At 57.6% G+C, this 25,561-nt stretch overlaps 1 protein-coding gene across 1 annotated transcript in view; it reads right to left on the bottom strand.

Annotated features, from left to right (window-relative positions):
- The window catches only part of MAD1L1 (mitotic arrest deficient 1 like 1), a 249,882-nt gene that overhangs the window by 72,206 nt on the left and 152,115 nt on the right, over positions 1-25,561 (bottom strand). The window contains exons 12-14 of the mRNA XM_011378518.2: positions 24,587-24,727; positions 14,601-14,661; positions 4,826-4,845 (exon numbers count right to left, since the gene is read on the bottom strand). Of these exons, the coding sequence (XP_011376820.1) occupies positions 4,826-4,845; positions 14,601-14,661; positions 24,587-24,727 (222 nt within the window). The remainder of the gene's footprint in view (positions 1-4,825; positions 4,846-14,600; positions 14,662-24,586; positions 24,728-25,561) is intronic.

Here is a 25,561-nt window from a genome sequence, read left to right as displayed (position 1 = left end):
CCAACGCCTCTCCAGGTCCCTCCTGCACAGGCTCCCCAGGGCCACCAGATCTGGGGAGTCTCGGGTGCAGGATTCAGTCTATGAAGCCCCAATATTAACCTCTGCGGTCCCAAATGGGACCAACACACAGGTGGCTGGCCCAAAGCCAGCTGGTCGTGGCGTGGACAGCAGGCGTGGCCAGCAGGCATGCCCTCTGCGACCGTCTCCTGCAGCAGTCTTGGCGAAGTCCGCGGAGGGAGAGAAGGGTTGGGACCTACTCATACGTGGCACCGCACGCCGACCCTGACTGCCAGCTGTCTGCACTGATGGGCGACAGGCGCCGCTCACGGCCTGCCTTCTGTCACAACGGTGACGGCACCCACTTTACAGAGCAAGCACTAAGTGACCACACAGTGGCATCACAAGATGGTGGCACGATGGGGAACAATTCTGTGTCCAGTGGCCCCTCCCACCATCTGGCCTCCCCAGATGCTCCCCAGACGGCTGGAATCAGACGCGGCTTCCTCTCAAGCCAGGCGGTCCCCGCCACTCGCCCCTGGACTGTCCAGCTGTCACTCCTTCCCGATGCCACCTGGGCTGCTTCTCTAGCAGCTGGCGGCCCTGCCTCTGCAGTGAGGTTCAGCTCACGATGACCTTTGCGGGGTGGGCTCCTGGACGCTCGGGTCCCTACATGTGCGGGCTTGTCTCAGGAGCCATGCCGCGGAGGCCAAGGGCCCAGGGCCCGATGCTGCCAGACCGCCCCGGATGAGGCCCCGTGTGGTCACAGAGGCCCGACGGCCCCCTGGCCACACTTCACCTCTGCTTCTGTTTGAAACTAGGCCACTTCTGCCTCCCTGGCCCGGTCCACTGCTCTGTCCACAGGATTGTAGGGCCCTTTCTCTCCCCGCCTTCAGCCCTAAAACAAACAAACGTTCTTACAAAGCAGAGACCATTTTGGGGGAACTGACACCACGGGTGGTGACAAGTCATCTTCCGTGCCTCGCAGCGGCCGGCGGAAGGCTGCTGTGCCCAGCTCTGCTGCGTCCCCGCGGGCCCTGTCGTGGCATCGTGTCCTTCCGCCTCTTTTGGTCATTGCTGTTGTAGACCGGAGCACGGCTGTCCCTCGGTATCAAAGGGAGACTGAGTCCAGATGCCCCACAGGCACCCAGGTCCGCAGACGCTGGGGCCCCTTACATAAGACCGTGCGTGTGCCCACGCCTGACCCGGTCCCCTGAGACAGGCCACCTCCAGGTGACTCCCGGCACCCAGCGCAGCGTGGAGGCCACGGGAGTAGCTGCAACACTGTGTTGTTTAGGGACAATGACAAGAAGCAGGAGCCCGTCCGCCTGGGCCTACCTGCCTGGTACACGGTGACAAAATACGCCCCCAACGTTCTCGACGCATGGGTGGCTGAACCCACAGGTGTGGAACCGAAGGCACGCGGGGCTGACGGTCTCTCCTCCGATGTGTGTCGTGCTGTTCTTGCACACATGTGGCTTTTAACGTTTGTCTGCGTTTTGCTTCCCACGCTTCACTACGTTACCTGGCTGACGGCCACCGTCTGCGGCTGGCTGTCTCGCCACACGCTCCCATCAGCCGCAGAGGGCAACGTGCCTCTTCCTCCCCGCAATGACACCTTTGATTTCTTTCTCTTGTCCAATTCTGAGGACCAGGGAACCTCCAGAATAATACTAAAGGATGGGTGTAATACTGGACACCCTTGTTTGTGGCTTCACTGGAACTGAATCTATAGTGCGTCAGTTTGGGGTTGAAATAGATATGTTTTACCCTACTGAGAAATTATCCACATACTCATATTAAGTTGCTCATCAAGACTGAACGTTGGATGTTAGCAAACATGGAGAAGACACCCTAGAAATTGATATCCTAAAATCAGACCAGCGCCCCTCCTGGAGACCTCTTCCCCCAACACGTGAACGTGGACGCAGTGCGACCGTGACTGGTCTGCAGTCCGCACACGCGTGCACGTATGATGCTCATCTGGCAAGTGTTCCCGCCTTTCCATGCTCTGGGGGTGTCACGGCGTGGGCGGTGTCTGCATCGTAAGGAGCTAGCAGATTTTTCCATGCAACTAACTCAGCTTGATTCCTTTTGTTTCTTCTTCTTGTTGGAGGAAGGCAGGAATGGCTACTTTGTGACAATTTTGTAATAACCAGCCTGTTAAAATGTCTCTCTCTTCTGGAGTCAGTAGTGATAGGCTATAATTTCCTAGAAAATCATTTATTTCATTCAGATTTTAAAATTTAGAGCTATAATATAATTCCTAGTTCTTTTAATAGAATTTCTATACGAGTCACAATTCTCTTCACATTCATTTTTGATTTTTGATTTTACTTATTTTCTTTATTATCAAGGTGAAGCTTACACACGGTACAGCACAAATCTTAGGTGTACAGCTCAGTGACTTTCGACACACGTATACACCTGTGGAACCACATCAAGAAAGACTCTCCCGCGCAGGCACCTCCCCCACCCCATCGACAATGCCACAATAATCACTCTTCTTCTGTTAGGTGGTGATGCTTTCTGTTAATTTTTTACTAGGATTGTGAATAATTCATATGTTTTACTGGTTTTCTTTCAAAGCGCAAGTATTTGTATTTATTTTTTTCTACCATTTTTCACTTTCTTATTAACTTCTGCTTTGATCTTTACAAATCCCTATCTTTGCTTTACTAAAGCTTATTTTGTTTTCCTTTCCTTATTTCTTAAGTTGGATACTTATTCTGTACACACTCATTCTTTCTTGTTCAATAACATAAATATTTAAAACCGTGATTTTTTCTTCTGAGCACTGTTCTACAGTATTTTCATTACGATTTCTGTCTAGATTTTATGCACTTTTGAATTGCATCTCTTTCTTCTTTGACCCAAGTATTGTTTACAACACAGATTTTTGTTGTTTTTGCTTTTCTTTTTTTTAATTTCCGAGTGTTAGGAGCTTTTTTTTTTCCTGGTTTTGTCCTTAATTGCAAATTTCATCATATCGTGACCAGAGAAAGTTGTCTGCACTATTCTCCCTATTTGAATTTAAAAAGTTTTCTTTATTATTTAATATATGATGAATTTTTTGTGAATGTTTTCTGTGAGTACTTTTCTAAAAAAGTATTCTTCAGTTTCAAATTTAAGGGTTTTTAACATTATGTATAGAAAATAGATATTTTGTTTTTCCTATTACTTATTCTTTCCCACTGGCTATACGTGGATTACGAAGTAAAATAAATTCCTCCACTGCTGACATCCTACGTGGCTTCCTATTGAACTGCTTCTCGCTTTTTGAACATCGGTGATGTATTAGCTGACACAGATATTCATCTGCACCTTCATTACTGAATCCCACCTCGCTGTGTGTTCTGCAAAGCGTTTTCACCTGAATTCAAATTTAACTGCCGTGAGGACATGACGTCTGATTTCGTCGCCCTTACCCTTGATTTTCCAGCTTTTCTTGGTTTTGCTTTGTAATCCAATCAGAAAGTCTCCTTTTGATAGGAGAGTTTAGCCCATTTACGTTTTGATATACGTTCGGGTACATTTTTGTTGTGTTACTTCGTTGCATTTTGTTTTATAACTTTTGTAATCATTTCATTCTGTGGTCGTTTGCTATATTTTGTGAAATTCTCCTGACACTTATACAAGTTTGCATTTCTGTGTTCTAGTGGTTGTGTTTATAACTCTACGCAATAGCTACACGTTTCTGTTTGACAGTTTCCATTCATTCCCTATGTAGCTCCACTCAGGTGTCATCTTACTGTTTACCTCACACAGTTAGATACACTGCCACCACGTGACGTCATCTTTGAGCGACGTTGGGGTCTTCAGCTGTTAATGACGAGAAGGCCAGCGTCCCTGCGCGTCCTCACCCCCGCCCTCCTTCCCATTATTAACCGTGCGGGTCCCGCGTTACGCGAACACCCGGCACTCACACTGCTCTCCGGGCCCCCGACCCCCTCGGCACCTTTCCCGGTGTTCGTCTCCCCCAGGCCCCTCTTCCTGGCCCACCCCCTGCTCCTGGCGCCCGCCCCCACCTCCCCGACTCTGGCCGCCTGCACGTGTCCACGCTTCACGGATTCTACTGGGCTGTTACGTTTTATTCCCGAGCAAAATGTGCAGATACAACTTTCATCTGCTCAGTGTCAATTTTTTTTCCGTAAAAATTTTTTGTCATTTTTCCATAACATTTTCTGGTTTTACAAAACTGTGTGATGTCGCCTTTCTTACTCATCAGTGAAGATGTTCTGGAGCCAGTTTTGTGCAAACAGCTCCTGCTGTGGAGCAGACGGCGTTTTCTCTCCTTCCGAATGATCAGATGGTTCTGCGAGTCCCATCTGCCTTCACTACCTCCCCCCCGGTGCGGGGAGGGGGCTGTGGGCTTTCCCATGGGAGCAGACGCCCTCCCCCCGGTCAAGGAGACGTGGAGACCTGCGTGCGCGCCCTCACCCAGCTCGGCTCTCCTGGGCTGGAAAGCTCCTGCTGTGCTGCTGCGCCCCGTCCCCTCTGCTGACGATGGGCCGGAGACCGCCTCTGCCGTGTGCCCCTCACCGGTGACAGGGCGTCATCAGAGGCCCCTTCCCACCGGAAAGGCCCATTCCCTGAGGCATCGCCTCTCAGCTTCCTCCTGCACACCCGTCTGCTGATTCCCACGGCTGAGGCCCAGCTTCCTGCCACTTAGCAGCTTGGGTTTTAGCCGTATTTCTGTTTTGCCCAAATTTTAGTTTGCCTTTTTGGTTTTCAGTCTTCTTGGTACTTTTGGATGATTTCCAGGAAAGAAAGGAGAAATGCTGACAACATATGTACAGCGTTCAAAGCAAAAATAGGCCCTTTTAACTTGTAACCTTAGACTCATACCTAACATGCTTTCGACTTTATCCCCCCGTTAGACCTTCCGCCTCTTGTGCCCGACACCCCCGCCTCCCCCAGGCTGCAGTCCACAAACACTGGTGGGCCCACGAGGCCTGCCTCGCCGACTCTGCAGACACCAAGCCACGCACCTCTCCCGTCCCCAGCCCAGGACGGAGGCCAGCCACGAGACACACGATACTTGTCGACAGATCAGTTTTCCATTTGCGCTCCAAGTCCTATCCACCTTTCAGCCCACCTCAGATGCCACCATCTCCATCAACCCTCCCAAGCCGGGAGGGCATTCAACTGTGAAGTCTGACGACACACGTGTGTGACTCTTCCTCCCACTGGCCTGGGAACGCCTGGAGGCTGACACGGCGCCGCTCAACATCTGGGCCCAGCCCCAGCTCAGAGCTTCGCACACGGGGGGTGCTGCAGAGGCGCGTGAGGCCGAGGGCAGCCCGCACAGGCAGAGTGTGCAGCGGGCCACGGGAGTGCCACGGGGCAGATGAGGAGAGCCCATGCAGGCGGCTCCCGAGGGACCAGAGTAAACATGCAGGGAGCTGGGTCGCCCCAGAAAAGATCCTGAATCGCTTATCTACTCGTCATGGGCCCGCCTTTCTGCCCTCCTGTCACAGTCGCAGCCTTGGGGGATGCAGGGCGCTCCCAACAGGACGTTTAGTGAGAAAGCACTGTCACCAAGCTGGCTGGGACAGGGGCCTGGCACGAGGGACGGGTGGAAAGTCCATCTCTGATCGTTCGCACGAAGCCGAGCCTCAGCCAGGGAAGCGGGGCTGGCGCCCCGTCTGCGAGGCTGGAGCACTGAGGGAGGACACCTCCCCTCGCGGTGCCCCCCCTGTGACACACGGGACTGAGCCCCTCCCCCTGCAGCTCCGCCCAGCATGCACACGCTAACGCTCACGCACTCATGTGCACACACACCACTCACACACACCCAACACACTCACTCACACCCAACACTCACACTCATACCACTCACACACACATACCACTCAACACACACCCAACACTCACTCATACTCTCACAAACACACTCAACACTCATGCACACCCAATACACACCCAACACTCACAAACACACCCAATACACACCCAACACTCACACTCATACCACTCACACACACCCCCAACACTCACATACTCAACACACACTCAACACGCTCATACACCATTCTCCCACACATGCCTCACATGCACACACACCACTCTCACACACACACACACCACACAGACACACAACTCAACACACACACACACACTTGCTGAGTGTGACTGAGTTGTCTCCCCTCCTCTGTCGTAGGGGGTTGGTTAGGGTGCCCTTGAAGGACCCCTTCTCGATCCCCAGAACCAGGCCAAGCTGGAGCGAGAGGCAGCGCCTGGCCCCAGCCCCTTTTAGCCAGTGCACGCTGATCTGTGCTGCTACCGGCCGGGGGACAGAGGCAGCTGGAGAGGCGTCATGCTGCAGTCTGCGCCCGCCTGACCCACACCTCGCTGAGACGATCTGTGCGGAGCTGGTCTCAAAGGGACCAAAGACCAACTGGACCGTGTCCTCGGAGACACCCTGCTCGCTGCCCCAGTGCCATGGAACCCCCTTCTAGAACGCACCCTGAAGCAAAGTCACCTCCTAGCAAAACGGACCGCAAAGCGACACGATCTCTGAGGGGCTGGCTGCGGCTGCGGCATGCCGGGCAGGCATGGCCGCGACACGGACAGGACGGGGCGCGAGGCCTGCTCCCACACGGAAAGCCACCTCTCCGTGTGGCCCCGGACGTCCCTGCCCACCGCCATCAGTCCCGGGCGCACGCTGACATCCCCGTCTCGGGCCGGCTCTCTCGAACTATGAGGCGCAATCCCCAGCGTGCCCGCGGCAAGCGAACCCAGCAGCCTGGCCTCTCCAGCCTCAGGTCTGACTGCAGACTGCAGGGAGGGCAGCTGCTCCCGTGGCCACCAGCAGGGCCCGTTCACCTGGGAACCCGCTTTAACTGCTGGGACAAAGCCAAGGTGCCCGTCACGGTACCTGCTTGCGCACGGGATGGCCGGGCTTTGGCGGATGCACGGGGCAGTGGAAAGCAGTGGGGAATGCTGCGGTGTGGGCCTGCGCAGGCGGGTACCGGCCGGGATGTGGGTCCTGGGTTTCAGAACCCTCCCACCAGCTCCCGGGGTAACCCCCTTTTCAGGAGCCGTAGCAAAGGGCGGCAGGGCTCGGGGTTCCCCTGGTCGCAGATGCCGGAGCCAGTGCCCAGCATGGATTGAGCCCAGGAACAGTGGCCGACGCGGCACCTAGCCAGCAGTCAGGACGCTCCTGGCGTGCAGGCCCGGCAGCAAACACTGCATGTGTCAAGCCGCACGGCCCACGCTGCCGTGGGCACAAGCAGCTGCCGGCCACGTGCAGATGAGCGACCAGGCGGCTCTGCTGTGCGCACAGTTACACGGGGCTTTGGGTACAGCGTCAGGGCAGTAGGCCCAGGAGTGGCGAGACTTCACTCTAGAATAAGCACTGCTCCAGGGCAGCCAGCATGTCGTAAACACGCCACAGAAGCAAACATTCCCAAGCAGCTTCGCTGGGCCCCGAAGGAAGCTCAGAATCTTCACAGGATGCAAAGTATCTGGCATCCAGCCAGCCAGATGTCAGAACTAGCAGAGGGGAACCCGAAACAGCTAATGTATCTGAATCCCATACTTTCAACAGTTAAGTGGAGAAATGGAAGGAAAAAAGACCAAAATAAAATTTATAGAGATAGACACCACAAAGCCCAAAACAAAAAAAGACATGGGTCACCTTTATGGAAGGTTAGGTATTAACGAAAGAAAACATCGGAAAGCTTAAGGACACACAGATGGAAACAATTCAAAATTTAAAGCGGAGGGGAAAAGAACTGTGTAAAATGAAGTGAGCACCGGCGCCGTGTCCACGATGTGCTGGCTGATGTCTTAGCAGGACCTCCCACGAGGCGCGACCTGTAGACTCGGAGCTGAGAAATGAAAAACCCCAAGACACGCAAGGAAAAGCACAAGAAGTCACAGCGCGGTCTGAGTGCTCAAAACCGGTGACGAAGGAAACACATTAGGAGCGATCGGAGAGGACAGACACGTCACGAGGCGCGAAGACAACCTGTCACCGCAAACGGCGCAAGCGAGCACGCAGGCGGAACGGCGTTAAATCCGGAAAAAGGGAGCCCCCCCACCAAGATGGACGAAGCGACAAACCCAGAGCGACAAAGCGACAAAGACCAGCACAGGGAGAGAGAGACGCGCGCGCGGGGACATCGCTGCTGACCGGCCCTCGGGGAGTGACAAGGACTGTGCGGTACGCTGTGAACTGTCCGCCTGACGAAATGGGCAAATTCCCAGAAACACACGAACCACCAAAACTGACCCAAGAAGAAACAGAAAATCTGAACAGACCTGTCACAAATAAGGAGACTCGACCCGTAATTAAAAACCTCGGAACAAGGTGTCCACGACCAGCTGGCTTCACCGGTGGACACGACCAGCCGTTCACAGGAGAGTTAACATTGCCCCTTCCCAAATCCTCCCAAAGACCGAAGAGGAAGAAATGCTTCTGCACTCCTGAAACCAAAGCCAGACTAAATATCCCAGACAATAAAGCTGAGACCAACGACCCTTGTGAATGTAGCTGTGAAATCCTCAACGAGACACCAGCAAACTGTACCCGGCAGCGCGTCCGTGGGCTGACACACCGGGCCAGGCGGGGTCTACACCAGGATCACGGGGACCGCTCAGCGTGCAATCATCAAGTACGCAACACCTCACTACCGGAACGAGGGGGACACGGCGTGACCGCCTCGACTGCGGCAGAAAAAACATTTGGCAAAAATCCAACGTCCTTCGTGATAAAAACACTCAACCACCTAGGATTAGAAGGGAGCTTTCTCAGTGTGACAAAAGGCCTTTCTAACACCCACAGCGAACGACATGCTCCCCGGAAAGACCGAGAGCTTCCCCCAGATCAGGAACGAGACCAGGACGCGGCTCCCACCCCGGCGCTAGGCAACGAGAAATCAAAGGCATCCAAACTGGAAGGGAGCGGTAAGGACACCTGTGTTCGCAGGTGACGCTGCGAATGTGCGGAAAACCCTAAGTGCTGAAGAGTAAACGAATTCGGCAGAGCTGCAGGGTGGGAGACCGACCCGCGGGAAGCAGCAGCGCGTCTCCGCCCCGCAGCGAAGCATCGAAAAGGACGTCAGGAAACGACCCCATCTGCGCCAGCGTCGGCGAGGACAGACCCCCGCCTGCGAACACGGCTACCCGAGTGGGTGGAAGGCCTACTCGACACGACAGGACTCAGGGAGAGGCGGAGGAGCACCCCGACTCCGGGAGGACCGGCCTCTGAAGGGCCCACCCCTGTCGTCACGAGGCAGCTCGCCAGTGCAGTGTGAACTGCGAGCTGAGGACACGCAGTGCGGCTCGTCCGAGGGGCCCAGGCAGCACCGCAGGGCCTCGCTGATCCCACTGGCAGTGACAGCGGGGACAGCGGGTGGCACACATGCCCCTGCTCGACAGCAATTCCGGTCCCCGGGCGGCCGCTGAGCAGAGAACAGTACGGATGTGCAGGTGCCCGAGCTGGTCCTCGACCGTCCGCGCAGCCCGAGCCCGGTCTGTGCCGAGTAGCACAGACGACGGCGTGTCGCGCTGAGGCCACGGCCCTTCGGGGCTTGCATCCCAGGGGCGCGGGCGCTTCCGGCCTCCCAGAGAAGGGTGCCGGGGTCAAAACCGGAGTCCTGGCCAAAATGACTGAGAAGGTCTCGAATGGCTTCTTCTTGGCGAGCCGCTCTGGCCTGGGGGAGACAGCGGCCCTGACGGCTCACCAGGAAGCTCCCACTGAGCACAGCCGGTCCCCTACCGACACCTCAGAGAAAGCAGCGCAGCCGAGAGGGCATCCGGGTCGCGCTTCATCCTAGAAGGCCAGCTTATCCTTCCCTCAGTGAGCCGTCGGCCAAGGAGGGGCCCCCAACGAAATCCCCGGCGTGCTCCCCCAGGGAACAGGCTCCTGGAGAGCTCTGGGTTGTTCTCATTAGGGCTGGCGAGGCTCCAGGGCAGCCCGACCGCCGGTGACAGGGATGCGGCAGCAAACTGGGCCTTGGCTCTGAGGCGGCGGGGGGTGGGGAGGCGGGGTGCCGAGAGCGGTGTGTGCGCCATGCTGCCAATGGAGCCTGGAGGCTTGACCAGCCTGACTGGGAGCTGTTCGCCCGGGGGTCACAAGCCACATGAAGCCCCGGAGGAGAATACAGAGCAGAGGCTGTCGGCGGCTCGCCGGATCCCTGATGTCCCCGTGGTGCCGGGTGGTGACAACCTGAAAGGCTTCACTGCAGAAGGGGCTGTCCCTGAGGCTCCTCTGCAGTGGGCTCCTCAGTGGGTCACAGAGCAACACCGGTTCTGGGCTTCCCGCCACAGGAATGGTCCATGCAGGGACACGCGGGGACCGCCGAGCTCCCACCCGAGGGCGGCAGTGGGCCCAGGCCGTGCCACAGAAGAGGTGGCAGAGCAGCTGCCAAGGAATCCGGGGTGCTGTGAGCCCCTGCAATGGGCTGAGCGACAAGGCAGGACCGCGTCTGAGCCAGCCCGCACGAACACACGCAGGAGCACACACACGGAGGGGGACACCGGTGGGGCCGGGGAAGACGCTGCGAACTGACCATGAAGCAGTAGGGTCACCTGGGTGCACGGGGAGAGCTGGAGGCTGAGCGGGAGCTGTGCCACACAGGGCCACGGCCGGGACACGGGACATATGGGTGACGTGAGGTCAGCACTCGGGGCTGGGAGAGGCCAGGAGGCTGCAGGGCTGGGTTTCCCATCTGGGATTATGCTCATAATTTCTAAAGATAAATCAACCAGCTCGTGTTTTGGGGTTGTTAGATCCACTCTCGCTCCACACCAGCCTGGGTAGTGAGGCCACTGGAGGGGTCACTTTCGAAGTCTGAAGTGCCACCTCCTCCCACCGCCTTCCCCGGGCCCCATGGTAAACACAGAGCCAGCAGCCAGAAGAAAAAGTAACACACGATAAAACACCTACAATAAACCTAACAAGACACGGGCGAGTCTCACTAGGGGACAGTGGCCACCGTGCGCGAAAGACGACAGAGGAGGCCCGAGCAGGCAGACGCACGCAGCTGCGGCCGGGAAAAACCAACACGCTGCGCCCTTTCCGCAGCGGCCCCTGGAAGCGAGGCAGGGCCAACGGGATTGCGACACCAGCCCCGACGCGCCGACTCCAAGTTCACTCAGAGAACAACACGAGGACATCTGCAAAAACGCTGGAAGGAAAAGGTCACGCCGTGTCGGGTGCCACACGCCGTATCCTGAGCGGTGTGACGCCGGCCCAGGCACACGGGAGTGTCTCTCCAGTCTCTCCCCCTTCACGGAGGTGGATCCAAGTATCTGCTGACATCGAGGGCCGGAAATTTCACCACTGGAAACTTATTTTCTAGACTAGAAAACCACATTCTCAGCCTCCGGGCAACCCACTCGTCTCGGTCCCCTGTCGCCTCCTCCCCTGAGCCTTGACCGACGTGCCCTCCGAGGACGAAGCTCTCCAGTCATGGCGGGGGCTCTTCTGGCCTGGCACCCGGCCCCAGGGTAGGATGGGTCCAGGCGACACGAGCTGCCATCGGTCACAAAACCAGGAGGCTCCCTCAGTAGCTTACGGGAAGGCAGTGGCCATGGCCAGATGGCAGGCGGCCGGCACACTCAGACCACGACGCTAGCTCCTCCTTCGAGGAGCTCCCGGCCCCCACGCCGCCACTCACGATGGCGGAAGCGAGGCCCCCGGGGGTGCACAGCGTCTCCCGGGGTCTGTGTCTGCCTCTCGCAGCCAGAGCAGGCGCTGCTGCTGCTTTAGGGTGACAGCGGAGGCAGCGGGAGGCCAAGGGGACAGCAGGCCCAGGAGGGCGCGTGCCCTCGGGCGAGACAGGCCTCGAGAGGGCAGGCCTCCCCGTGACAGGATGACAGGACGACGGGACAGCTGACCAGCACACGCAGGCCTCGACACGACAGCCACCGTCACATCGCCCGGTCAGAGCTGGGACAGAGAACGAAGGGCGACAGGACGTGGTCTGCGCGCCCTGCTCGTCTACCCCTCCCTGGTCGGCCACTGCCCTTCACCCTTCGCAGGCTGACCCCCTGCGAGGCTTCCTGGGGGGCCAGGAGGGGACACCAGTGAACGACTAAGGGAAAATGGGACCGAGGAGGAGGACGACCGGCTTGATTACAGGTTCGGGGCCACGTGAGTCGCTTAGTCAGGAAACAAGCCTGTGCTCGCACCCTGAGGACTTCCCGTAGTTACAGGAAAATGCTGGCTTCTCCAGCTGCCGCTGGCCGTGTCTAATTAGGGGACGTATGTCAGTGACACATCTATAGCCTGGACGTGTCTCCTTGTGATATGAGTTGCATTAAAGGAAAAGGCATGAATTGTGCTCATGCTTACTAATTAGCATGGCTTTACTAATTAACAACAGCAAGTCGACCTGTCCAGGTCTCGCCATCTGTAATTAACTGAAGACGTTCAAGCTCTCCTTCCTTTCCCTTTCCTTCCTTAAGCACTGAACTGAAGCTGGGCCACAAATCGGCAGGTCGGGGCGCTGCGGGTCAGGGGAGGCGGCAGGGGCCCGGCCAGCCCGCACACGGAGGCGCAGAGGGCGCAGTCGGCAGCCACCGTCACCAGAATGGGGCTGAGGCCGGCTGCCCCAGACTCACGGCGAGCCGGGACGCTGTCCCCTCCAACGCCCCCCTCCAACTCAGGGACTAGCAGCAGAGCAGGGCTTGCCCCGAACTGGCCATGTTTCGCTGGGAACCGTCACTGAGGAGCTGAATCCAGACGTCTCAGGCTCCAGGCCCCCACCCAGGACTGCCCGGCCTGGCCTTCATCTCCCTGGGGGGCGGGAGGGGCAGCGCTCAGAAGACACCCCCAACAGGCTTGGAGAGAGAACAGAAGGTCACAGGCTCCCCACGTGCATTGCCACTTCTCGTTTTCACCGTAACCGGGAGGGAGGAGAGACCCGAAATGAACGACGTGACAGGGGATGGACATCAGACCATCAAAGGCAGAGATCAAAGGCGGGGACAGCTCCAGCCCGCGTCCAAGGCGAGCCTGGAAGACGCGGTGCAGCGCACCCCCGGCGTCCCACCTGTGTGTGCTGCGCCCCCGGCGCTTAGGACACGGCCGAGGATCGAGCAGGGAGGAGCCCGGCCCTGTGCTCCCGCCACCTGCGCAGGGTCAGCGCCACGGGGACAAGGCACGGTTCCCACGGCTGTGCGCGGAGCACCGTGGCCGCCGCACCGGGCCGCTCAGGGCGCAGGGCCCACCAGGCCGACGTCGGAGTCGCCAGGAGGAGTAAATGGTGCCCCGCTGCCTGCCCCCCCACGAGACCCTGTCACCGGCCCACGGGCCACGCTCGGCTCCTCTCACAGCTCCCGTCACCGTGCGTGACTCGCGGTCCCTGTGGGCAGCACTGGCCTCCCTGGGGTCCGGGATTCCTGGCCCACGTCGGGGTGCTGGCGCAGCTGACGGAGCTCCAGCCTCAGCACTGCCTCCCTGGCACCTGCTTGACTCCGAGGACCAGGGGCACCCGATGCTCCGCTGGCCTTGACTCCGGGGCTCCAGACCCCACGCCAGTATCTGCCTGACTCAGACACCCAGCTCCCCGTCCAAACCTGCATTCCCGACCTCCTCATCCCGCCCGTGACCCTGACGCCACCCCGACCCCTCGCTGCGATTCTCGCTACACGATCTGCATCTGTCTCCAGTCTGACCGTGCTTGCCAGGTCCCAGCGGGCCCCTGCCCCCCACCCACAGGGGCTCTGAATCGAACCTGGGCTCCCAGGGGATGGTGCCTGGGCCTCAGCCGGGGCTCTGTTCCCGCCCCTCCATGTCCCCACCTTATGAGAGGGCTGATTTCAGGTCTATCCAGCCCCGCCCTCCAGTAAGGGCCCACAGCAGGGGTGACAGCAAGGACACAACCACAGGCTGAGGACGGCTGACAGTGGAGAAAGCAAATTCAAGGACATGTCACTTCAACCTGGAGGTCGTGCCCACTTTGCAGGCAAAGGCCCAACTACCGGCTCAGGGTCAGGGGATCGACACGCGGTGACACTGAAACGCGAGCTCTGGCCCAGGGTGCAGATCCCGGAGCCCGTCCCAACGCCACAGCCTTGCCTGGTACCCTCGACTGGCTGGCACATGGCCTGTGGCAGAGCAGCCTGAGGGCACTTCAAACATTCTCTACAGCCTTTCTGCCCTCAGAGACCGCAGGCTGCACAGTCTGCACAGGACAAAGGTGCTCCAAAAGCGGCTGTCTGTCCCCCACATGGTGGTCAGGTGCTCCGCACGCTGCAGCGCCCCAGCCCGCACCGCAGGCCTCAGGAGCGGGCCCGAGAGGGGACCTGCACGAGTGCAGAGACACGCGGGCTGGACGCACCCCGGCTCAGGATAGGTGACGACCTGAGAACGACACCGGCCCATGTGGGGCAGGTTATGACTTTGGGCAGTCAGCATGTTGCTGTCCCCACCTCGCAGCAAGGCAGCAAATCTGCCTGGGGAGCCAGGACTCGGCCCCAAACCCCATGCCGTTTCCAGCTTCTGATGACAAGGACCACGGCTGTCAGGGCACACACGCTGCGCCTGCAGGCGAAGTCACGATGGGGACGGGGCTTCTGCCTGGACCTGAGGCGCCCAGGCCCGGATCCCCTCTGGCCACAGAGACACTGGTAGGCGTCTCAGGGACTCACCATGTCTGCTCTCTGCTTCTGGACTCCCAGCTCCTCCAGCGCCTGCGACAGCTGAGCCTTCAAGACAAGACAGAAAGTGGGGTTAGTGGGCTTGCTGCTTGCCCCCGCCCCCCCATCGCCTCTGGGGACTGTGGGAGGGAGGGGGGCTGAAAAGCAGGAGCTGGCAGCTGAGGGAAACCCCAAATCCCCATTCTTTAGAGAAGGGGGCTGAGGAGCAGATGGGAAGCATGATGCTCTCGCCAAGTCTCTCCCCACACTTGCTGCTGGAAGGCAACTTGGAGGGGGTTAGGGACGCTAATGGGGGCTGGTTCAATGCGCCTCGTTCTGGAAGAAGCGATTAGGGCCAGCACCCAGGAAAATCCCTGAGGCCTAGCCCCTGCCCACCCTGTATGGGCACTGGCCCCCAGGCAGAGAGGTGGCCCACCCACCACCCATGAGGTACAGGGAAGGTTCTGCCCACCCATGTCACCAGGCTCAGCTCCTGCCGTCACAGGGCCCTCGCTGTCCCCCAGACCGGGTGGAGATCGGGGGCTGCCGTGCTCTGCCCAGGCAAGTCAGCTTCATGTCATGTCTCCACGGCGGCCACCACCACGCGACAGGCAGCACCCCAAAATGGGGGTCCACTGGGCTCAGGCCCCAGTGGCTCACGCACCCCTATCCAGGCTCCAAACCATAGGCATGGTGTGTGTGGCTGCCTCAGGCCATGCGTGGGACCTCCTCTTGCTCCTCAGCATCACTCAGGTGGGGGCTGCTCTGAGACCACGGTGCTATTTTTATCCGGAGGCGAGAAGCTCTGTGGCAGGTCCACCGCAGGCCAGTGCGCAGGAGCCGGGCTCCCACAGGTTGGGCCGGGACAGGGGAGGTGCAAAGCTCCTAGATGGCTGGGCTGGAGAGCACCCCAGAGCACTGAACACGGTCCCCTTATACCTTACGGTGGGGAGGCTGGAGCCCAGGGAAGGTCCCGAGGTCACAGGTCACATGGAGAGAACGAGATGGAAGCCTCAGGCCTCCTGCTGTTCTACTTCACACATGTGACAAAGTGTAAGGAACAAGGAGGACAGCACGCCAGCCAGACACCACTGGGCCCTTCCAAATGGCAGCACCCAGACCCACTACTGGTTTCTGTCTGGCAGTGATTCCCAAGGAGCAGCAAGGATCCACCCCCACCCACACGCACACGTGGACGGCAGCCAGAAGATGAGCTGCAGGACACACTGACACACCAACAAGCAGGCAGCTCATGCCTGGGGCTGACAGGGACCGTGGCTCCAGTGCATCCTGTCAGGATGGAGGCATCCAGCCTGCCGGGTCCACAGCTGCAGCATTGTCTGGGAACTTGTGACCAGTGGACGTTTCAGACCCGCGCCCCCACCCACCGAGTCAGAACCCCCGGGGAGGGGGACCTGGCAGACGTGCGCTCGCACAGGCCCTGCGGGAGACTGGAGTGCGCACAGAGCCTGAGAACCACCACTGGAGGACTTTAATTTGAAGCCAGACCACCAGAGACCATCCCAAAGCCTGCGTGTTGCAGCGTGCGGCCTGGAATGGAGGACTGGATGAGGGACGTCAGTAAGGTGGCAGAGCAGTGCCAGCTGTCACGCCCCACGGGGAACTGATTCAGACAACCACCCGTGGTCGAGGACAGAAAGGTCAAAGGAACTAAGAGCTGGGCTTTTGAAAAGCTGAAACTGACAAACCTTTAGCTAAACTAAGGAAAAGAGAGAGAACACTCGAACAAATAAAATCAGAAACGAGAGAGGAGACCTTACACCTATACCACAGAAACACAGGGATGCACAAGAGACCGTGTGAACAACCACACGCCAACAAGCTGGACAACCTGGAAGAAATGGATGAACTCCTAGAAACATACAACCTCCCAAGAAAAAACCAGGAGAAAAATGGGAAATCTGAACAGACCAATAAGGAGTGAGGAGGAGCCCGAATCAGCAATAAAGAATCTCCCCAAAAAGAAAGGCCCAGAACCAGAAGGCTTCAGAGTGAATTTTACCAAACATTTAAAGGAAAACTAATAACAATCATTCTCAATTACTCCAAACATTGAAGAGAAAGGAACACTTTCGAACCCATTTTACAAGGCCAAAGACAAACAGGGATGCCACAAAGAAAAGAAAATCACAGGCCAATGTCCCCGATGAACACAGATGCCAAAATTCTCAACAGAAATGAGCAAACCAAATTCAGCAGTACATTAAAGGGATCACACACCATGACCCAGTGAGATCTATTCCAGGGATGGTTCAACATTTGCAAATCAATCAGTGTGATTCACCACATCGATAGAATGAAGGCTAAATATCATACCATCAACTTAGCAGATGCAGAAAAAACATTTCACAAAATTCGACATCATTTCATAATAAAAATTAATTAGGTACCAAAGGGATATACTTCAATATAAGAAAAACCATAATAAAACAGCTACTATCACACTCAATGGTAAAAAACTAAAAGCCTTTCTTCTAAGATCTGGAACAAGACACGGATGCTCGCTGTCAACATTTCCACACGACACAGTACTGGAAGTCCTAGCTGGGGCATTCAGGCAAGAAAAAGAAATAAAAGGCAGCCAAACATGAAAGGAAAAAGTAAAATTACCTGTTTGCACAATCTTATACATAGAAAACAAAACTCCATCAGAAAATTGTTAGGACTAATAAATGAATCCAGAAAAGTTGCAGAATAAAAACCTAAATTACAAAAGTAAGTTGCATTTCTATACGTAACAATGAACTTAATTGAAAAAGAAATAAACCAATCCCATTTATGATAGCATTGAAAAAAATAAAATACTTAGGCTTACATTTAACCAAGGAGGTAAAAGACTCGTACCCTAAAACTGTAAGACACTGATAACAGACACTAAGGAAAACACAAATAAGTGGAAAGATATCCCATGTTCATGGATTGGAAAAAGTAATATTGTTAAAATGTTCACATTACCCAAAGCGAAATGCAGATTCAATGCAATCTCTACCAAAATTCCAATGGCATTTTTGACAGAAATAGAAAAAACTATCCTAAAATTTGTAAGGAAACACAAAATACCCCAAATAGCTACAGGAATCTTGAGCGAGAAGAACTAAGCTGGAGGCATCGTACTTCCCAATTTCAAATCATAATACAAAGACGTAGTTATCAAAACAGTATGGTACTACTGGCATCAAAACAGACACATAGATAGATGTAACAGAATCCAGAGCCTAGAAATAAACCCATGCACATACAGGCACCCGACCCTTGACAAGGGCACCAAGGGTACGCATGACAGGGAAAGAGTCTCTGCTGCACATGGTGCTGGGAAGACTGGACAGCCACAGGAGGGTGCAACTGGGCCCCTACCTCACACCATGCACAACGGGCAACTCAAAACAGATTAAAGGTTGGAACCATGAAACTCTCAGAAGAAGACAGACAGGGGACAAGCTCCTTAACATGCGCCCTGGTGATGATCCTTTGGATTTGGCACTGAAAGCACAGGCAACAAGAGCAAAAATAAACACGTGGGACCACATCAAACTGAAAAGCCTCTGCACAGCAGAGGAAACCATCAACAGAATGAAAGGCAATGGGAAAAAATACAGAACGAAAGAAGATATTTGCAAAACATATACTGGATGAGGAGTTAATATCATACATATGGAACTCTTACAACTCGATAGCAAAATAACAAGTGCCCAATTAAACAACGGGCAAAGGATCGAAAGAGAGACTTTCCCAAAGAAGATACAAGTGGCTGACAGGAACAGGAAAGGCGGTCAGCACCACGGACACCAGGGAGATGCTAATCAGGCTGCAACAAGGCTCCCCCTCGTGCTGGTTAGGATGGGCACGCTCGAGAAGACAACAGGGCAGAGTTGGTAAGGGTGCATTGTGCACACTGGGGGGACTGGAAATTGGTTCAGCCATCATGGGAACCAGCACAGAGGCTCCTCAAAACACGAAAAATAGAACTAGGATCCATGTAATCCAACAATCCCACTTCCGGGAATATATCCAAAGGAAATAAATCGCTATCTTGAAGAACTATCTACACTCCCCTGCTCACTGCAGCATTATTCACAAAGGCCGAAATATGTAAACAACCTGTGTGCCTGTCAATGGCAAAGGGATGAAGAAGATGTGATACGCCTGTGTGACAGAATATGACTGAGCCTTAAAAAAGCAGATGCTGTCATTTGCAACAGTGTGGATGAACCTGGAGGGCACTGTGCTACGTGAAATAAGCCAGACACAGAAAGGAAAACACCACACGATACCACTTACATCTAAAAACCTAGAAGAGTTGAACTCAGAAATGGAGAGTGGAGTGGTGGTCGCCAGGGCGGGGTGGGTGGGTGAGAGAAACGGGAAGATGTTAGGCAAAGCAGACACCTCCCTCCCCAGAAGGTGCACGAGGCCCGGGGACCGACCGCACAGCATGGCGACTGGGGCCAACTGCGATGCGGCGCACAGCAGACCTCTGGTCAGGAGCGGACCTTAAGTGTCCTCACCAGCCACCACCCCCCTCAAAAAATAGAAAGATGAGCTTCCACACTGCGTAGGGTATGGACGTCCACTCTGCTGGGCGGTGCTGATCATGTCCCTGTGCGTGTGCACATGAGAACACCCCGTCGCACACTTCGAACCCACAGTCTGGATCTGTCAGGTGCAACTCCGTAAAGCTGGGAGACAGCTGGGTCTCTGCCAGCCTGAATGACCTCGCCTGTAAGCACATCGTTTACTCCTTCTACAAAGTCTTCGTGAGATGTAAACAAATAAAAAGCAGGGATACTGTTAAATTGTACACCTGATACTTGCTGGATTTCATTAACTAGTGTCACCACACAAAAAAAGATTTTTTTCAATAAAAAAATAAAAATAATTTTATTTTTGTCTCTACGTTTCACTTATTAGTTATATCACTTCTCTTAAAATTTTCTTGGTTGCTCTCACATTTACAATGTACATCTTCGCCTTTCCAAGGCCACCATCAGCTAATGTTGCTGCTAATGCAATGACAAGTTTACGACAGTATTTCTACTCCCCGGGCCTTCGTGGTATCGTCATGTATTTTACTTTGCGTATGTTACGTCACAATATAGTTATTATTTTTGTTTGAACAATGCATATCTTTATGAAATTAAGAAATAAAAAACTTTCATATTCATCTACAAAAAACATAGGGAAAGACTATGGCACAGTGCGACAGCTCAGCGACTGGAAACCACTGCTTCCTGCTGACAGGCATGTTGGATAAAGACCTCTGGCCAGTCTCTCGACTCTGCCCCGGGGCAGGAGCCGGCGCGGTCACCCGGTGCTGAGCGCAGCCACCGGCCCACCTCCCTCCGGCCTCCCCGCCTGCAGGCTGAGACAGCCGCACGCCTTGGGGAGCCCAAGGCCACGCCCTCCCGACCCCGCCTCCAGGGCGTGGAGCATCATCCCGCGCCTCCAATGGCGCACTCTGTTTTGCGGGTGCTTTTTACCGGGGGGTCATCTCAAGCCCCTTAACGCAAGTACATGAATACATCCGCGAGTGCATAAGAGAGAGCCTGGACCCGGCGAAGCCCGCTCCGACGCGGGGCTCTGCGGGGGCGGGAGGGCACGTGGCCGCCTGCGCCCGCGCAGCCGCTCGGGGAGGAGAGGGAGACGGACGGGCCGCTCGGTCAGCCCGCTTCTCCTCAGCTGCGGAGGCGGGAGTCGTTTCAGACCCGCTGCAGTCTGAAACCGGGACTTTGCACGGACCTCCGCGCAGCCAGCAGCCCCGTAATCTGCTTTAATTGAATAAACTGGAAGAACAAATGGGGCTGAGATGCTGAATCGAGGTGGCACGCGCTGCATATTTACAGCCCTGTCGGCAGAGGAGGGCTCGAGACATATGCTACCAACTTCTGCAGCCGCTTTATTAAGTGGAATAAATAAAACCCACGCGGAACCGTGCAGACTTCACTGAGGCGGGCCACTGGGACGCTCCCAGCTCAACACCTCCACTTCGCGCTGCTAAAACGTTTCTGTGGGGATCAAAACATGCTCCACGTCAGAGCTGACGGATGAGGCCCTGAGATGTGCTGGCTCCGGAGAGCTGGGCGAGCTTTCCCAGCTCCCTGTGCCACGTGTGGCTCCCAGCCTTCTGCCATCGGGGGACAGGCAGGCCCCTGCAGTAGCGCTTAGGGGCGAGGCCAGGCTCTGGGCCACCGTGGCGGCTGTCACGCCACGCAGCAGGGTCCTAGGAAGAGAGGGGCTGGGACGTGGTCCCACGCCTGGAGCCTGCACCCAAACCCAGCCCCCACCTGTTTTGTCCATAGTTTCACTGGTGCACAGCCACACCCACCGGTCCAGATGGCCCCCGGCTGCTTTCCAGAGCGGGGTGCATGGGACCCAGACCACAGCACTTACTGCCTGGCTCCTTAGAGACGAAGCCTGCTGACCCTGCGTGAGAAGGAACTGGAGCCTGGGCGGGAGGGATGGCTGGAGAGAGGCCACGGAGGACAGAGGGGCAGAGACGGGTGAGGGGAGAGACGAACGCACAGCCATGAGGACAGAACAGAGAGGAAACGCGGAAGGAAAGGGAAGGGTTCTGGAAGCGGAGGGAAGAGAAGCCAGTGTGCCACATCCGCCAGCACGCCCTGAGTGCCCACGGGGCCAATGACATCTCCTCCCTCTGCGCCCCGGACCGGCCTTCCAGGCCAGCGCCACAGCAGGCAGCGGGCGGGTCCAGAAGCTGGTTCCCGGGCTCGGGGACCAGACCGGGGTGGGGGGCGCGGGCGCTTCCCCGGCATGCACCTCGTGGTCCCGGCGGCTCTGCATGACAGCTGAACAAAGGGCCACCGGGGAGCGACTGGTGCTCTTCTGCTGGCCCTGCGCCTGTGCATCCCCAAACGGTGCTCGGCGTGAGTGATGGCTGAGGCGTCTGGGACGCACTACAGGACCTGCCATGACACATCTGTCAAGTGACACAGCTTTCCACCGTGTGTCAACTTAGCTGAGCAACTACGATGCTCGACTAAGGAACTTCTGACTGGCGGCTCGAAGCAGCTTTTCAACTCTCGAGTGTGGGCAGTTCTCAGACTGACACGTAAAAGTTCTTAATGAAACAGGAAGAACCGCCCCCCACCCAAAGCCTGGAGGGCACCAGGCCCACAGCTTGCACGGTCTGGGGTATAGCGTGTGGCTGGTGTGACCTGGAGAGTGAGGACAAAGGCTGTTCCCTCCTTGGGGCTACGGGACTGGACCAACGCTGGACAACAGCTGCACAAGGCTGTGAGCGCCCACACCCCAGCCGGCTGTGTTCCCCTCCCAGGGCTGCCCACTGGTCTGGGCAGAGGCCTCCCTGCCCGTTAAGGGGCCCCCTGGCACGGGAAGGTACAGCTGAGGCCACAGCCCCTGGCCTGGTGGGCGGGGCAGCGCCAGGGCCTGGGAGAGAAGGGTTCAGGGCAGCTCCTGGAGTGCAGCCCCCTGCCCAGCTGACACAACCGGTGTCCCAGGGACACGTGGGGAGATGGTATTGTGCTGCGGCAGAGTCAGAAAGCAACCTCCACTCCGCCCTCCTCCGTTGGGGACTCAGCCTCCTCGGGTGCCAAAGGGAGACAGTCCCTGCCCTTGAGCAAGTGGCCTGAGAGCGGGGAGCGGGGGCACCCGTTCTCCCTAACTCAGCCTCCTCCCGAGGTGGCCCCGGAGCAGAAGGAGCACACGATGCCTCTCCCAGGCCCCAGCTGTGGGCAAGAGAGTGGGTGTGCACGGGGACACGGGCCTTTAACAGCTGCACTTCCCAAGGGGCTCCTGGAGCCCAAGAGCCCACGTGAGCACGGTGGTGACGTCAAACGCAGGGTGTGCCCGGGGAGCCGAGTCTCATGCGGCTGATGCCCGTCATCTGTGATGCTCAGAGACAAGGTGGGTGCTTCCTGTGCCCCTTCTTCCCGCCTGCTCCAAACCCACACTTAGAGGCCCCTCTACAGACCAAAGAGCCTTGTGCTGCGTGTGTCCCTGTGCATGCCACTTCTGTGATGTTTTCACGCATCTGGGAGAGACCCCTGGTCCCGGCCAAGGATGAGGCTGCTGTTGTTCCAGCTGCCATGAGTAGACAGCGTGCCAGCCAAGAGAGACCCAACCTCTCTGGGAGGATAACGTTCGTCACCGCAAGTGACCAAGAGCAAAGGTCTCGAAAAGCTAAAAGCCCCACACAGTTCCGCAAACCACTCTCTGTCCTAACCCACATGCAGCCTCCAGCAGCGGCAGTGCGTGACCGGCCTTGTTGGTCCTTCTGTTGTAGGAACCCTGCACAGGGCAGGGCCTGCACTGCCACCCTAGCCTTCCCAGGACCCCTCATCCTCACCTGTGCCCCGCCATGAGATGGGCCAGCCCACCTGTGGAAGCAGCTTCTCCCCAGCCAAGCACCTGGGCCTGGGCAAACGGCACTGAGCCTTGCCGTGCGCTGCCCCTTTCCCACTGACTCCTCGTTGGGCTGGGAGTGCCCAGGACCTGGGGAGGCCTCACCAAGCATGGGGCCCGTGTACAGCAATGCCTGGCACCCATCAGGGCAGCAGATGACCTGGGGGAAGATGGAGAAGAGGACAGAGCAGGAAGGAGGGCCGAGAAGAGTGTGGGGGAGGGGAGCATGGGGGCAGGAAGAGGAGGAGGAGTGGGGGAAGGGGGAAGGAGGAGTATGACACCATTTTCCCAGCACAGGTTCCAAGAGACGGTTGGAAAGGAGGCGGGGGGTCTTGTGAGGAGCAGAAGAGGCAGCTGAGAAGCCCCGCCCGCCCCACTCCTTCCTGTGACCCCCTCCCATGCAGGCCCAAGGGCAGGACGCTGGCTTTGCTGCCACCTGGTGGGGGGGGTCACGGCTCGCCACAGGGGTGGCCCCAGGCCCCTGGACACCTGGGCAGTGTCTAGGGCCCACACCCGGGGCTGACTGGATCCAGCCACCACCTCTACTTCTCATTTCCCACACCTGGAGGCCTCAGCCTCTCTCCAGCCACCTGCTGACGCTCCGAAAGGCCAGGGGACAGTGACCAGCTGGCCGGCCCGGGAAGGCCTGCTGCCAGCTCCCTATGCTTCGGTCCCCCCAGACAGCAGCTCCGGCCTGGGTGGGGCTCTGGTGGCAGGTACAGGGGGCCTATTGTGCAGAATGGGTGAGCGTGTGGGGAAGGACCAGACGATCAGCAACGCACGGCCCTGTCCCACCGACCCGAGAGAGCAGGAGCGCGCCCCTCGGCACCCCGTCTGCACGGCACGGGATGTCTTTGCGTGCCCCTCGGCGCCCCATCCGCACGGCATGGGATGTCTTTGCGTGCCCCTCGGCACCCCATCCGCACAGCACGGGATGTCTTTGCCGGGAGGGCCTGCAGGACCAGGGTCCCGAGCACTGAGGCTGGGTTCCTGGGGTAACCCCAGCCTCAAAGACAGAGGACTTCAGGAAGCAGAAGCGGGGCCAACAAGGAGCCCGGGCAGTGTGGCCTGCGTGGAGGGGAGGGAGCCAGCAGAGGGCTTGCAGGCTTCCGGAGGCCCAGCAGCACTCATGTCCAGGAGGACCGGGGGACCCCAGTGTCCATCAGATGCCCCTGAGTTTCCGAGTGGCACCCACACGCATCGGCGGAAAGGCTGCACCCGGGCTGCCAGCCCCAGGGCTGGGGCCAGATGTGCAGGCCTAGGCGAGGTACGAGGGTGGCACGCTGAGCACTGGGCTCTGAGGACCCTGACGGCCCCTCGACACCTGACACACAAAGCCTGAACACGTGGCACTGGACGTGGCAGGCCACCGGCCTGGCGATGGACGGCTTGGAGTGCACGCGGCGTGCACGGACGGGGGACGTTTCTCAGTGTGGAAAATGCCGGGGCCGACTGGAGGTGTCACAGGGAGCCTGCCCTGCGCACCCCCATCGTCGCACATGGAGGCGAACGTGCTGAAGAGGGGCGCTCGGTGCCGTGGCCCCTTCCACCCGGGTGGCAGGTCTGCATGCGGCAGGCTCCCGGGGGCACTCACCTCCATCTCCGAGCTGTGGGCGTGCACCTTCTGCACCAGGTCCTCAGCCTCGCGCATGCGCCGGGTGAGCTGGGGCGAGTACTCGGCTGGGGTCAGCTCGCTGTCGTAGGACCCCAGGATGGCGCGCATGCCGTCCCGCTCCTGTGGGCAGAGGGCAGGTGGTCAGGCCCAGGTGGGAAATGGGTGGTGACCTGGCACTAGAGGGACACGTGTGATGGAAGGCAGGGCAGGAGAACGGGCTCAGGATCGAGCTCGGGGAGCAGACTGTCCGGCGGCAGGGGGCTCCCCAGACAGCTCCTCAGAGTTCACGTTGAACACTCAGCAGCCTCGACTCGGACAGGCCAACGAGCCTGGCTGGGACCTCGCTGCCTGAAGGGGCGGCGTCCGCATGTCGGCACGCGCCCTGGCCACCAGGCCTTGTGCTGCAGTGGTCTGCTGTGTCCCCAAGCTGGGCCGGTCTCTAGCCAGTATCCTGGGTTAGTGACTTCCTGAGTCTCATCAAACTGGCTGAGGAAAACACCTGTTGGTGCTGGGAAGTGGTTTGAGCATCTTGCCTCCTGTGACTCCTGACCTTAAGCCCGGGAACACTCAGAGCAAGCTTCCGGAAAGGGGAGATCTGTGTAGCATGCAGGCAGCAGGTGTCCTGATGGGGCCGAGACCCAGCACTCTTTGAGGGGTCCCAATCCCTGCTAAGATGGCTCTGGCTTCAGCAAGCTCATGGGAAGCCTGCGGCCACAGTCCAGGCAAACATGCACAGCCTCCCCTGGAGCCAGCACAGCCCAGGAGGGAGAGGTGTGTCTGGGAGACCCGCTGGGCCAGCCTCGTCATGAGCCTCGGCTTCCTGATGAACGAGGTGGTGACCAGCTGATCTCAGAGAACAGTGGTGACAGCAGTGCCCCTACAGATGCAGCGGCCAGCGCACTACCCCATGGATGAGGCCGGCACGTGGCCACAGAGCGACCGCATCTGCGTCAC

Source organism: Pteropus vampyrus, unplaced genomic scaffold, assembly GCF_000151845.1.
Source record: "Pteropus vampyrus isolate Shadow unplaced genomic scaffold, Pvam_2.0 Scaffold343, whole genome shotgun sequence".
NCBI classification, from domain to species: domain Eukaryota; kingdom Metazoa; phylum Chordata; class Mammalia; order Chiroptera; family Pteropodidae; genus Pteropus; species Pteropus vampyrus.
This window is presented reverse-complemented; position numbering and strand designations above follow the sequence as displayed.